The sequence below is a fragment of the Falco peregrinus genome (genome assembly GCF_023634155.1).
Source record: "Falco peregrinus isolate bFalPer1 chromosome 12 unlocalized genomic scaffold, bFalPer1.pri SUPER_12_unloc_6, whole genome shotgun sequence".
Lineage (NCBI taxonomy): Eukaryota > Metazoa > Chordata > Aves > Falconiformes > Falconidae > Falco > Falco peregrinus.
Genome location: NW_026599554.1, coordinates 1 through 12363, shown reverse-complemented (window position 1 = coordinate 12363; position 12363 = coordinate 1). Strand labels below are relative to the sequence as shown.

Sequence of the window (12363 nt, the reverse complement as noted above, 5' to 3'; positions counted from 1 at the left end):
CGGCGTGCAGAGCGGCCCCCTCGGCTCCGCCCCTTCCGCTTCACACGCCGGAAGTGGCGCAGCGCCGCCGGAAGTGTGGCGCCTCCTTCCGGGCGCTGAGCGTGAGGGCGGTGCGAGCGCGATGCCGACGGGCGACTACGAGTGAGGGGACGGTGACGGGCCCGGGGGGCCTGGAGGGGTCTGGGGGGTTGGGCCTGGGCTGGGCCCGGCGGGCCCCGCGGGGGGAGGGGGGGACCTGGCGGATCCTGGCCCCCGGTGAGGCCTGCTGGGCCCTGGCCCCCGGTGAGGCCTGCTGGGCCCCGGGGCGGCCTTCGGGTGGGCTGTGGTGGGTGAAGGGAAGGGGGCAGCGGAGGTCCTGGGGCAGGAGCGGCGAGGGGCAGTGGCCCGGGGCGAAGGGGGCAGCACCCAGGGGCCTGGGCCAAAGGGGGAAGGGATTGAAGGGGCAGCACCCCAGGATGAAGGGGGCAAAGAGGGGAGCACCCTGGGGGCCCGGGGTGAAGGGGGCAGCACCCCAGCGTGAAGGGGGAAGCACCGCGGGGCCCGGGATGATGGGGGCAGCACCCTGGGGAGGAGAGGGCGAAGGGAGTGAAGGGGGGAAGCACCCTGGGGCCCGGGGTGAAGGGGGAAGCACCCCAACGTGAAGGGGGCGAAGTGGGCAGCACCCTGGGGTGAAGGGGGCAGCACCCTGGGGTCTGACGGGTTAGCAGGGTTCCCCGAGCGAGGGCACAGGAGGCCCGGTGAGGGTGGCGGGTCTGAGGCTCTGCTCTTTCCACAGCTCCAAGCCCAGCTGGGCCGACCAGGTGGAAGAGGAGGGTGGAGAGGACGGTGAGTGTCTCTAGGCCACTTCCCTCCCCATTTTCCTCCTGCTGCTCCTCCTGCCGGCAACTGGAGGATTTTCCTGGAGAAAAAGAGCAGCTGCTGCTCCTGCTGCAGCCCAGAGACGCAGCTGCTCCTCATCCAGGGTTCAAAACAGGTTCCTTGGCTCTTCTCAGAGGCTGGTCTTGTGAGCAGAGCGTGCCTGACCCAGGATAAGGAGCAGGATATAGCTCCCCACCCTTGCTCCCCCACTTTTCAGGGGCTGAGGAAGCCCGGGGACTTGGAGCAGTCGAGATTTTCCGGCTCTTTGACCTTTTTCTGGGCTTGGGGGAGAGAGCGGGGCACCTCCTCCCTGCGGGGAGAGGCTGTGCCAGGACGTGGGGTTCCTGCCCCCTCTGCTGGGCTCACCCCAAGCGATGGGGTGACTTTTCCCCCTCGTCTTCCCGCAGACAAATGCATCACCAGCGAGCTGCTGAAGGACATTCCCCTGCCTGGGGTGCTGGGCGGCAGCCTCAGCGCTGAGGCCGAGCTGCTGAAGGGAGGTGAGAACTGGCTGAGAGGCTTGGGGGGGCTTTTTCCTACCACTCCCCGCCTCCCCCCCCCCCCCCCCCCCCCCCCCCCCCCCCCCCGGACACCATCCCACTGTTCCCCCCTTCCCTGCAGGCCCGCTCCCTTCCCCGAAGGAACTTATCAATGGGAACATCAAAACCATCACGGAGTATCGTGAGGAAGAGGATGGGCGCAAGGTGAAGGTGAGGAGCGCGTCCCGGGCTGCTGGTTTGGCTCCTTCCTGCTGCTGAGCTTCCTTTTTTCCCTTCCCAGAGTCTGTCCCGGCACAGGGGCTGATCCCTGCCTGCGCGTGGGGCAGCTCCAGGAGGAACATCCCATCAGAGCCCTGTTTTGGCTCGGTGCCTTCGGGCAGCCCTAAACGTGGCCCGTGTGGGGCAGAGGCGCGTCCTCGTCCCTCCTCCTGCAGCCATCGGTTCTTTTGTGCTTTTACAGATCATCCGCACCTTCCGCATCGAAACCAGGAAGGCTTCCAAGGCGGTGGCTCGCCGGAAGGTGAGTATTTCCTGTGGGAATGGAGAGGGAGAGAGGGAAATCAGCGCTCTAGCGGGAACCGCTTCATCCCCCAGCCCTCCACTTCCGTCCGTTCCTTGTCAGTCTCCCAACGACCCCTGGGTGGGGAGCGTTTCCCTGCTCTGCACTCAGTGATGGCTCAGGGACATGCCGTGCAAGCGCCACCCCCCTCCTCCCCCCCCTTTCCCCCTCCTTTCCCCCTCCCTGTTTTCTCCTCAGAACTGGAAGAAATTTGGGAATTCGGAGTTTGACGCCCCCGGGCCGAACGTGGCCACCACCACCGTGAGTGACGATGTCTTCATGACCTTCATCACCAGCAAGGAGGTGGGTTGGGTGTGGTGGGAGCCCCCCGGTGAGGCCATACCTGGGTGCGTGGCGCATCCCATGGGACTCAGGGCTCTCCCTGTCCCCCAGGATCTCAACTGCCAGGAGGAAGAGGATCCCATGAACAAACTGAAGGGGCAGAAGATCGTCTCGTGCCGTATCTGCAAGGGCGACCACTGGACCACCCGCTGCCCCTACAAGGACACGCTGGGGCCGATGCAGAAGGAGTTGGCTGAGCAGCTGGGGCTGTCCACAGGCGAGAAGGAGAAACTACCCGGAGGTGGGGCAGTTTATGCCTTTACCCTAAATTGGGGAGGGGAGGGGGAGGCGCAGGGAGGGGGCTACCTGTGGGCAGCCTTTCTTCTTCCCTGACGCTTTTCCTGCCCTCAGAGCCGGAGCCGGTGCAGGCTCAGCAGAGCAAGACGGGCAAGTACGTCCCCCCCAGCCTGCGAGACGGAGCCAGCCGCCGCGGGGAGTCCATGCAGCCCAACCGCAGGGGTACGGCGAGCCTGGCCTGGGTGGGGGTGGGGTGAGCAGCTTTCCCTGCTCCCCCACGGCCACTCCAGCGACTGTCACCTTCCTCCTTCCCCCCCAGCCGACGACAACGCCACGATCCGTGTCACCAACCTGTCCGAGGACACGCGTGAGACCGATCTCCAGGAGTTATTCCGGCCTTTCGGTTCCATCTCAAGGATCTATTTAGCCAAGGATAAGACCACCGGGGCAGTCCAAGGTGGGCACGGGGGTGGGTTTCCCCCTTCAGGGGAGTGGAGGAGACCCCCCCCTGCTCCCTCTCACCCTCCTCGCTTTCCTTCCCCCCCCCCCCCCCCCCCCCCCCCCCAGGGTTTTGCCTTCATCAGCTTCCACCGCCGCGAGGACGCGGCCCCGCGCCATTGCTGGCGTCTCCGGATTTGGCTACGACCACTTGATCCTCAACGTGGAATGGGCCAAGTAAGTGCTGGGAGGGGTCAACTCGGGGGACTGGGGGCCCTGGTCCTGCTGGGGGGCGGTCTGTGGGCCCCCCCCTCTCCCTCCTTGCGCACTCCTGACCCCGCTCTTCCTCCCCCCGCAGACCCTCTACCAACTGAACCTGCCATGCCGGTGCCGCGCTGGCTTCTGGCGAGAGTGGTCGGCACTTCTAAATAAAGACGTACGGTCTGGTATGCACCGAGGTGTCGCTCTGAGCTGCTGCGGGGCTGGGGGTGGGGGGTGTCACTCCATCCCTGTCCCCCTGCCCTGTCCCCAGGCATACGGTGGGGACAGCAGCGACGCGGGAAAGGGCACGGTGCCCGCCATTCCTCATGTTTTTTTCGGCTCATCCCAGCTTTTCAGCTAGGAAAAAGGGAGCTCCCTGCCACAAAAAAGCACCACACCAGGCCGTGCTCACGGTTTTGCCTTTAATCCTGCTTTTCCCACATTCCTGCCACCCTTTCCGGGAAGGAAACGCTTCCTACAAACCACCCTTTCCGGGAAGGAAACGCTTCCTACAAACCACCCTTTCCGGGAAGGAAACGCTTCCTACAAACCATCCACCGGCTGCACCAGCTGCCTCGGGGACCCCGGGGGGGGCTGCGGTGCTGCCGGCCGCAGCTCCACGTGCTCGGCTCGCTCCTCGTCGGTGCCGCCGGTGCTGCAGCAGCTCTGCAGCGTGTCGGCCAGCGCCGCGTAGAGCAGCGGGTGCAGGCACACGTTGAGGTTCACCAGGATCTTGCAGACCTGAGCGGTGGCGTGGATGGCGCTGGAAACGGCGCAGTTTTCCGCTGCCGGCGGTAACAGGCGACGCCACAGGTTGAGGTTACGAAAAACATGGTAAGGCAGGTAGGAAAAAGCGTAGAGAGCCACTCCCGCCCCCACCAGCAGGCCCACTTTCCGTTTTTCCACCTGACTGAGGTGAGGATTGTGCAGAACGGTGCGGAGAACGGCAGCGTGGCAGAAGGCGGTGAGCAGGAAGGGCAGCGCGCAGCCCAGCGCCGCCAGCAGCAGGCTGTAGGGATAAAACCACCGCAGCCGCCACAGGGCTGCGCTCCCCAAACACTTCCTCACGCCTTCCGCTTCTTCCAGCTCCGCAAAATACAACGTGGGTGCTGAGAGCACCCCGGCCAGCACCCAAACGCCGGCGCTCAGCGCCTTGGCGTGGCGCGGCCGCAGCCGCCCGTGGACCCGCAGCGGGTGAACGATGCCGAGGTACCGGTTGAGGCTGATGCAGGCGACGAAGAAAATGCTGCCGTAGAGGTTGCAATGAAAAAGGAAACGCTCCAGCTTGCACAGCACCGCTCCGTAGCGCCAGTCCTTGGGCGGGTAGTAATACGCCGCCAGGAACGGGAGCGTGAGGGAGTAGAGCAGCCCGCTGAGGGCCAGGTGGAAGGAGTAGACAACGCCGCTGTGCCAGGATCGCCGGCGGCTGACGAAATGGTAGACGGCCGCGCCGTTCCCCGCCAGCGCCAGCAAGAATTGCACCACCAGCACCGACCACACCGATTCCTGGAAGCTGCTGAAGTTCCCGCAGGGGCCAAGGTGGGCAGTCATCTCGGGGGGTTCCTCCTGGAGTCCCCCAAGGTTGTTGCTTTGGGGCTTTTTTGTTGTTTGTTTTTTTGGGGGGGGTGTTTTGGGGGAGGTTCGCGGTGCGGAGCGCAGTGGCTGCTCACTATCTGCGTAGGGGAAGTGGTGAGTCGAGCCCCCGCCGTGGGGGGGGATGACAACCACCTCATCTCATGGTGGGGACAGAATGCGTCCCCTTCTCTGTCCCCCTCTGTCCTGACAATTTGCCCAGCTCTTGGGGGCGCCAGCAGCCCTCCTGGGGGGGCAGGCGGGGGGTCTCTGCTCCTGCCTCCAGCCCCACCACGCGCCCCTGCTCCCCCATCCTCCGCCTCGGGGCCCTACGCCGGTCTCTCCTGTCCCTCCCTTCTTGGTGGCGGTCACGGGGGCACCTCCTGCGCCGTTTTGGGGAAGTTGGGGGGGGGGGGGCAGGGAGGGAAAAGCACTTCCTCTTCGGGCAGCTGCCTTCTGGCGTGGCCAGGAAGGGGAAGGAGCTGCGTGCTGGGCTCCTTCCCCACCAGGGCTGCCTGTCCCTGATGTGACAGCACCGAAAGGGGCACCCTGGGTGGGGGAGACCCCCACCAGAGCTCAGGGGACCCCCACTTTTTCCCCCCCTCCAACCCAGCACAGCCACAGACAGTCACGGCAAAGGGGTGTGTATTGCACAGGAGTCGGTAGGAAAAGGCGAGAGTTGCATTTCCTCTTCCCCCCCCCACAGTCCCGGCGCGTGGCTGGCGGCTGCTGTCTCAGCGTTTCCCCTTCCTGGCACGGCCGGGCCGCTGGAAAATCGTTTTCTCCCCCTTGGTCAGCAGCTTCCCCTCGTCCTTTTGGCTTTGAGGAAGCGCGGCCAGAGCTGGGACCGGTGCCCTCCCGGGCTGCTGGGTGCTTTGCTCCGCGGTGCGGCTTTCGGCCAGCCACCCGCGGCCGGGCCCTGCCGTGGTGCCGCAAGTCTTTTGGTGCTGAGTCTCCCTGCTGCTGCTTCCCTGGCGTGGGGTTCCCCTTCCACCGCTTCCTTGGTGCTGAGTCTCCCTTCCCGCCGCTTCCCCGGTGCCGAGTCTCCCCGCTGCTGCTTCCCCTGGCGCCGGGTTTCCCTTCCGCCGCTTCCCCGGTGCCGAGTCTCCCCGCTGCTGCTTCCCTGGCGCCGGGTTTCCCTTCCGCCGCTTCCCCGGTGCCGAGTCTTCCTTCCGCTGCTTCCCTGGTGCTGAGCCTCCCTTCCGTCGCTTCCCCAGCGCCGTGGGGTGGGGGCTGGGGCTGGCAGGATGCTCTTCCTGGTTGTGTCGCCGGCGCCGTTTCCTCGGCCGGGAAGCGCCCGAGGAGTTTCGCTTCCTCTTGGTGCGGTCGGGGAACAGATCTTGGGGGGAAATTGAGGGGGGGAAGAAAAAATGTTTCAGCAAAAATTAGGGGGGACGGGGGGCGGCGGGGGGGGGGCAACAGGGGTGTCAGTGCGTTTACTTTGAACCGAGATCATGGGGAGCTCAAAGGTTTTGCGTCATCATCCACCAGGAGCCCCCCCAGAGCCCGCCTGGGCTACCAGGTCCCCAAGAAGCCCCCCAGAGCCCACTGCAGCACCTCCACGTCCCCCAGGACCACCCGCTTCGGGCTCCCCAGGTCCCCCCCGAGCCCCCCAGAGCCCCCTTGGGCTCCCCCAAGGTCCCCCCCCAGATCCCCTCCCAACACCCCCAGGTCCCCTAGACAGGCCCCCCTCATCCCCTAGGCCTCCCCCCAGGCTCCCCACCACTCCCAGAGCCCCCCTGGGCTACCAGGTCCCCCAGGAGCCCCCCAGAGACCACTGCAACACCCCAGACCCACCAGCAAGAGAGGAGGGAGGGGCTCAGCACCGGTGCCCCCAGACCCACCTTTGTCCGGCTCCTCGCCCACCTCCTGCCGGTAATACTCAGCATCGCTCTCCTCCGACTGCTCGGCCGCATCCTGCTGCTCCGGCGCGCCGGGGTCCTCAGCATCGCTGTCGCCCTCCTGCTGCCGTTTCCTCCGGATCCCCGCCAGGCTCTTCTCCCTGCGGGCACCCCCGGCACTCAGCCCCCTCGGCGAGCTGCCCACCGTCGCCCACCCCATCCGCTGCCGCGCTGCTCCCACCTGTGCGCCTCGCGCTGCCGCCGCTTGCGCTCCACGTCCCCCTCCTGCTTCCGCCGCCGCTCCGCCTTCAGCTGCAGCTTCGCCTCCTTCCGCGCCAGGATCTCCTTCACCTCCGACTCCGTCTTATGGACTGAAACCCCCCCCCGGCGAGAGCAGGATGAGGCCCCTGGCCCCGGCCCCGGCCCGCGGGCTGCCGTTCCCTGGCACTTACCGAAGCTGTGGTAGAGCACGTTGCCCTGCGCCAGGCCCTCCTCCACCTTGACCAGCTGCAGAGTCATGCGGGGTCCGATCTACGGGGAAGTGGGGGAGGGGAAAAGCCCCCCCCGTCAGGCTCGGCTGCGTCCCCCCAGGGTGACAGCAGCCGCGGCGTCACCGCTGGCACGGACCTCGGTGAGGCGCACGGCGCTCTGCTGCGCCTTCATGTTGCCTCGGCCGGCGTACGCCTGCGGCAGCTCCAGGACGTTGTGGGTCCCATCCTGCTCGGCCTCGCTCTCCGACAGGTTGATGTCCCTGCCGAGGGCCAGGGATGTGTTGGGGGAGGGGCTGGAAAGCACCTTTGGGACCCCGTGTCCCCCCAGGTGCCCCCCCCACGCACTTCACCAGCAGCTCGCTGATGTCTTCCAGGCGGCTCATGTTGGGGAACTTCTCCTGCAGCAGCTTCTTCAGGCCTTTGCTGACGCCCACAGGCACGACCTTCACGCTGCTGCGAGGAGGGGGAGGGGGAGGTCAGCGCTGGGACAGGGGGCACAGGGAGCCCCCCAACCCCCCACCCAGACCAAAAATCGGGGGCACCGACACTCACTAATGCCTGAAATTGAGGAGCTCCATCTCCGCGTCGTAGCTGATGAGCAAACACCGCTTGATGGTGTTGAGGTTGACCTGGGGGAGGGGGAAGGAGGAGGAGGGGAAGGGAGACGGGAAGGAAGGAGGGAGGGGAAGGGAGACAGGAGGAAGAGAGGGAGATGAAAGGAAGGAAGAGACAGGAGGAAGAGAGGGAGGCAGGAGAGCAGGGAGGGGGATGGAAGGAAGTGAGGCAGGAAGAAGGCAGCGAGACGGGAGGAACGAAGGGACTGGAAGAACATTTCAGCTGGCGATCCCAGGGGGAAAAACTTGGCACCCTCCCCCCCTCCACATCCCTTCCTCGGGATCTTCCTCCTGCCCCTCCCCCACTTTTGTATTCCCTCTTCCGGGATGCAGCCGAGGAACTTCCCATCCTTCCCCAGTTCTGAGCAACTTCCCATCCTTCCCCAGTTCCAGCGCTCAGCACCACGGTGGTCGCACCCCCACCGAGGCAGGACAACGCCCCTCCCCCCCCCTTCCTCGTTTACCCTGTGGACATTGATGGAGGGGAACATGTTCTGGAACATAGTGGCCATCAGCTTGAGCTGGATTTGTTGGAGACCGAAGTTGCTGAGGACCAGCAGCGGGGGATGGGTGAACTGCTGCTCGTGCATGCGGTGCCGCTTGAGGGACGAGACCACGTCCTTGATCAGGGAGTACTGGGGGGGGAGGGGAGATGGGAGGATGAGGAGGATGAGGAGGGGGCTGGGCGCTGCCCTCCGTGCCCTTGGGGGGGGGGGGGGGGCTCCTGCCAGCACCCACCTGCATCACCTTGAACGTCAGCGTGGGGCCACCAGGCAGCCGGAAAAGCTTCTGGAGGGGGGAGACAAGGGGGGGGCTGTGCTCAGCACCACGGGGAGCCCCCGCCATGCAGCCCCCTCCCCCCCCCCCAGCAGACACATCAGTGCGTTTACTTTGAACAGAATCACCGCGTGAGCTCAACAGGCTTTTTGTCATCACCTGCATCCGCCAAGGATTGGGGGGGAGAGCACCCCACAAAAAAGCAGGGAAGGGGCACGCAGCCCCCCTCCCCCCCCCCCCCCGGCCCGTGGGGGGGTGGTGGAGGGAGGGGCGCTACTCACAAAATTGATGCTGGGAGGAGGGGATTTACTGAAGACCAAGAAATGCGTCACCCCCCAGGGGTCCAGCCACCGCCACGAAATCCTTCAGGGAATTGTTTTTCCGCACCTACGGCGCAGAAGGGGCTGAGCCCCATGGAAAGCCGAGCAGGATGTGCCCCCCCCCCCCCCCCCCCTCCCCAGGAGCTGACCTTGAGGGCCCGGGCGGTGTAGGGCTCCATCACCTTGCGGACGTCGGTGAGGAGCTGCCGCACGTTGCGGCCGACGCGGCCGCGGGGGAAGACGAAGGAGTGGGGGACGGTGCCGAACGCCTGCTGCGCCCGCTGCCGCGCCGCCTCCCGCTCCTGCTTCTGGTGCTTGCTCTGGGGGGGGAGGGGAGGGGGGGCTGAGCCCTTCCCCCATCCCCCCGGAAGGGCCCCGATCCCCCATCTCTTGGGGCAACCCTGCCCCCCCATCCCCTTCAGCCCCACCCCGAGGGCCCGATCCCCCCAGCTCTGGGGCAACCGGATCCCCCTCCCCCCGGAGGGCCCGATCCCCCCCCCCATCCCCTTCAGCCCCCGCCCCGAGGGCCCGATCCCCCCAACTCTGGGGCAACCAGGCTCCCCCCATCCCCTTCAGTCCCCCAACCCGGAGGGCCCGACGCCCCGCTCCCCAGCACAGCCGGGACCCCCCACCCCCCCGGAGGGCCCGATCCCCCGTTCCTCAGCACAGCCGGGACCCCCCACCCCCCCGGAGGACCCGATCCCCCGTTCCCCAGCACAGCCGGGACCCTCCGGCCCCCCAGCCCCCCCGGTCTCGGCCCAGCCCCCCTCCCCCGCCGTGCCCCGGCCCGTACTTTGCTGGGCCGCCCCATCTCGCCGCCGTCGCCCCCTCCACCACGCGGCCGCGGCCACTTCCGGCGCGCCGGTCCCGCGCCCTCCGGCTACTTCCGGTACGCCACTTCCGGCCGGTCCCTGCCCGGCGCGCTCCCTCCCCCCGCTCCCGCGTTCCGCCCGCGGTTCCGCGGCCCGTTCGCCCCCTCCCCCGCTCCCGCCGCTTCCCCCGCCGGGCCCGCAGCACGGCGGGGACCCCCCGGTGCGAGACCTGAGGGGCCGGGGCCGCCCCCCGCCCCCCCGGCGGGCGCCAAGGTCAGTGCGAGGGGCGGTGTGGGGGGCCAAGTCACAGACTTTACTGGAGAACTGCAGAGCCCCCAGGTTCCTCAGCACCCCCAGGCGCCCCCCCGAGCTCCTCCAGGCTTCCTCGGTCCCCCACAGCCCCCCCAGAGCTCCTCTGGGCTCCCCAGATCCCCCTCCTGATCCCCCTAACTCCCACCCCCCCCGGCTCCCCAGAGCCCCCCCCCCCCAGGCCCTCCAGAGCTCCTCTGGGCTTCCCAGGCCCCCCAGAGCCCCACCCCCACCCACCCCTGAGCCCCCCCAGAGACCCATCGGGCTCCCCCAGTCCCCCGGAGCCCCGCTGGACTCCCCCAAGGTCCCCCCCCAGGGCTCCCCATGTCCCCTCCAGATCCCCTCCAACACCCCCAGGTCCCCTAGACACCACCCCCCCTCATCCCCTAGACCTCCCCCCAGGCTCCCCACCACTCCCAGAGACCCCCGGGAGCCCCCCCCCAGCCTACCAGGTCCCCCAGAAGCCCCTCAGAGACCACTGCAACACCCCAAGACCACCCGCTTCGGGCTCCCCAGTCCCCCAGCACCCCCCACCCCCAGGCTCCCCAACCCCCCCCCCCCCTCTTCCCCATCCATCAGAAGGCTCAGCCCCACCGGGGTTCAATCCTGCTGGGGGACACCCCCCCCACTTCCAGCTCTGGCACCCCAGGGGGTGTATCCAGCCCCCGGTGCCCACCTTTTTATCCTGCCACGAGCAACGCTGGGGGGTGGGGGGCTGCAGCTGTCACCCCCTCCCCACCACCCAGGGACCGAGCTCCCCTTTGGGGGGGGTCTCCCCGCTCAGACGGGGGTGACCCTCCGTCGGAAGCAGCCGCAGGTGAGGCAGCGCAGGGCGCCCATGCAGAAGTGGAAGAGGGGGCCGTTAGCGGAAGAGCAGGCGGTAGTAGGTCCCCACGGAGAGGTCCCCCGAGGGATCTGCGTACTTGAGGGCCACCAGCGGCGTGTAGAGCCGGTTGGTTTGGGTGCGGAAAGCCGGCCGCCGGGCTGCGATCACCGCCACGATGGCCTGGGGGGGGGCGGGGGGGGGGGGGGGGGGGGGCGTGGGCGTGGGGCTGGGAGTGGCTCCCACAGCCCCCCAGCTGCTTCAGGAGACCCCCCCAGATCCCTCAGAAGATCCCCCAGATCCCTCAGAAGATCCCCCAGATCCCTCAGAAGACTCCCCAGATCCCTCAGAAGACCCCCCAGGTGCTTCAGAAGACCCCCCACGTATATCAGAAGGCCTCCAGATCCCTCAGAAGACCCCCAGATCCTTCAGAAACACCCCCCCAGGTCCCTCAGAACCGCTTCCAGGTCCCTCGGAACCCCCCCTAGGTCCTTCAGAAGCCATCTCAGATCCCTCAGAACCCCCTCCGGATCCCTCAGAAGCCCACCTAGGTCCTTCAGAAGCCCCCACCGAGATACCTCAGAACCTCTTCAGATCCTTCAGAAGCCCCCCCAGGTCCCTCAGAAGCCCCCCCAGATACCTCAGAAGACCTCCAGATCCCCCAGAAGCCTCTCTAGGTCCCTCAGAACTCCCCCCAGGTCCCTCAGAACCGTCCCCCCCCTCCCCAACTCCTGTCAGCCCCACACCTCTGCCACAGCGTCGGGGCTCTGCCCCAGCGTGGCGAAGATCTGGTGGGCGGCGGGCAGGTAGACCTCCTTGAAATACCGCAGGGTGGCCGGGTCGGTGCCGGGAAACTGGGAGCGTGAAACCTCCTCCATCAGCTTCTGCTCAAAGTCCGTGTTGACGGGACCCGGTTCCACCATGGAAACGCTGTGGGGGCGGGGAGGGGAGGGTGGTCGGGGAGGGGGTCCTAACCCCCCCTGGGGTCCCGCCCGCCCCCTCCCCCGCTCACAAAAATGTTGAACTGCAGCAGCTGCACGGCCAGGCTCTCGCAGAAGCCCTCGACGGCGAACTTGGAGGCGGCGTAGACATCGTTGAAGACGATGCCTTATGGGGAGGAACGGGGTAAGACCCCCCCCAGATGACACCCATCCCCCCCCCCCAGGGACCCCCTCCCCCACCTCACCCTGCAGCCCCATGACGCTGCTGACAACCACGAGGTGCCCGCTCTGCCGCGCCTTCATGCCGGGCAGCACCGCCTTGACCATCCTCACCACCCCGAAAAAATTGGTCTCGAAAATCCGCTTCATCTCCTCCACGCTGACGCTCTCCACCGGCCCCCACGTGCCCCACGCCGGCGTTATTCACTGCGACGCGAGAGAGGGGGAGCTCAGAGACCCCTCCCCACCCTATGTAGCCCCCCCCCCTCACCTCGGGGTCCCCCCTGCTCACCCAAGACATCCACCCCGCCCCCCCGGGATGCTGCCGATGCATTCGGCCACTGAGCTGTCGCTGCAGACATCCAAGCGTTGGATGCTCAACGTCTTTCCCAGCGCCGACCCCCGCCGCTTCCTCCAGTTTTTTCCTTCTTCCGCAGGTCCCGCATGGT

The 12363-nt window shown here is 67.2% G+C and overlaps 3 protein-coding genes across 3 annotated transcripts; 1 reads left to right on the top strand and 2 right to left on the bottom strand.

Moving 5' to 3' along the window:
• The first annotated feature begins 28 nt into the window (after positions 1–28).
• EIF3G (eukaryotic translation initiation factor 3 subunit G) lies at positions 29–3387 on the top strand. Its single transcript, XM_055793229.1, is given in 12 exon segments — positions 29–141; positions 776–825; positions 1266–1358; positions 1480–1568; positions 1819–1878; positions 2116–2220; positions 2311–2500; positions 2611–2718; positions 2816–2946; positions 3064–3099; positions 3101–3171; positions 3293–3387. Coding segments are annotated over 12 exon segments (969 nt in total). The 5' UTR covers positions 29–121; the 3' UTR covers positions 3309–3387.
• Positions 3388–3600: 213 nt separating this feature from the next.
• LOC101923740 (uncharacterized) lies at positions 3601–9894 on the bottom strand. Its single transcript, XM_055793230.1, is given in 14 exon segments — positions 3601–4868; positions 5507–6106; positions 6612–6769; positions 6850–6979; positions 7061–7139; positions 7236–7359; positions 7445–7552; positions 7652–7728; positions 8178–8348; positions 8452–8502; positions 8772–8825; positions 8827–8877; positions 8960–9130; positions 9604–9894. Coding segments are annotated over 14 exon segments (2922 nt in total). The 5' UTR covers positions 9622–9894; the 3' UTR covers positions 3601–3738.
• Positions 9895–10476: 582 nt separating this feature from the next.
• On the bottom strand, positions 10477–12360 carry RDH8 (retinol dehydrogenase 8). The gene is given in 9 exon segments (XM_055793227.1): positions 10477–10795; positions 10797–10937; positions 11501–11684; positions 11768–11861; positions 11941–12094; positions 12096–12121; positions 12207–12219; positions 12221–12316; positions 12319–12360. Coding segments are annotated over 9 exon segments (834 nt in total). The 3' UTR covers positions 10477–10711.
• Between the last annotated feature and the right edge of the window lie 3 nt (positions 12361–12363).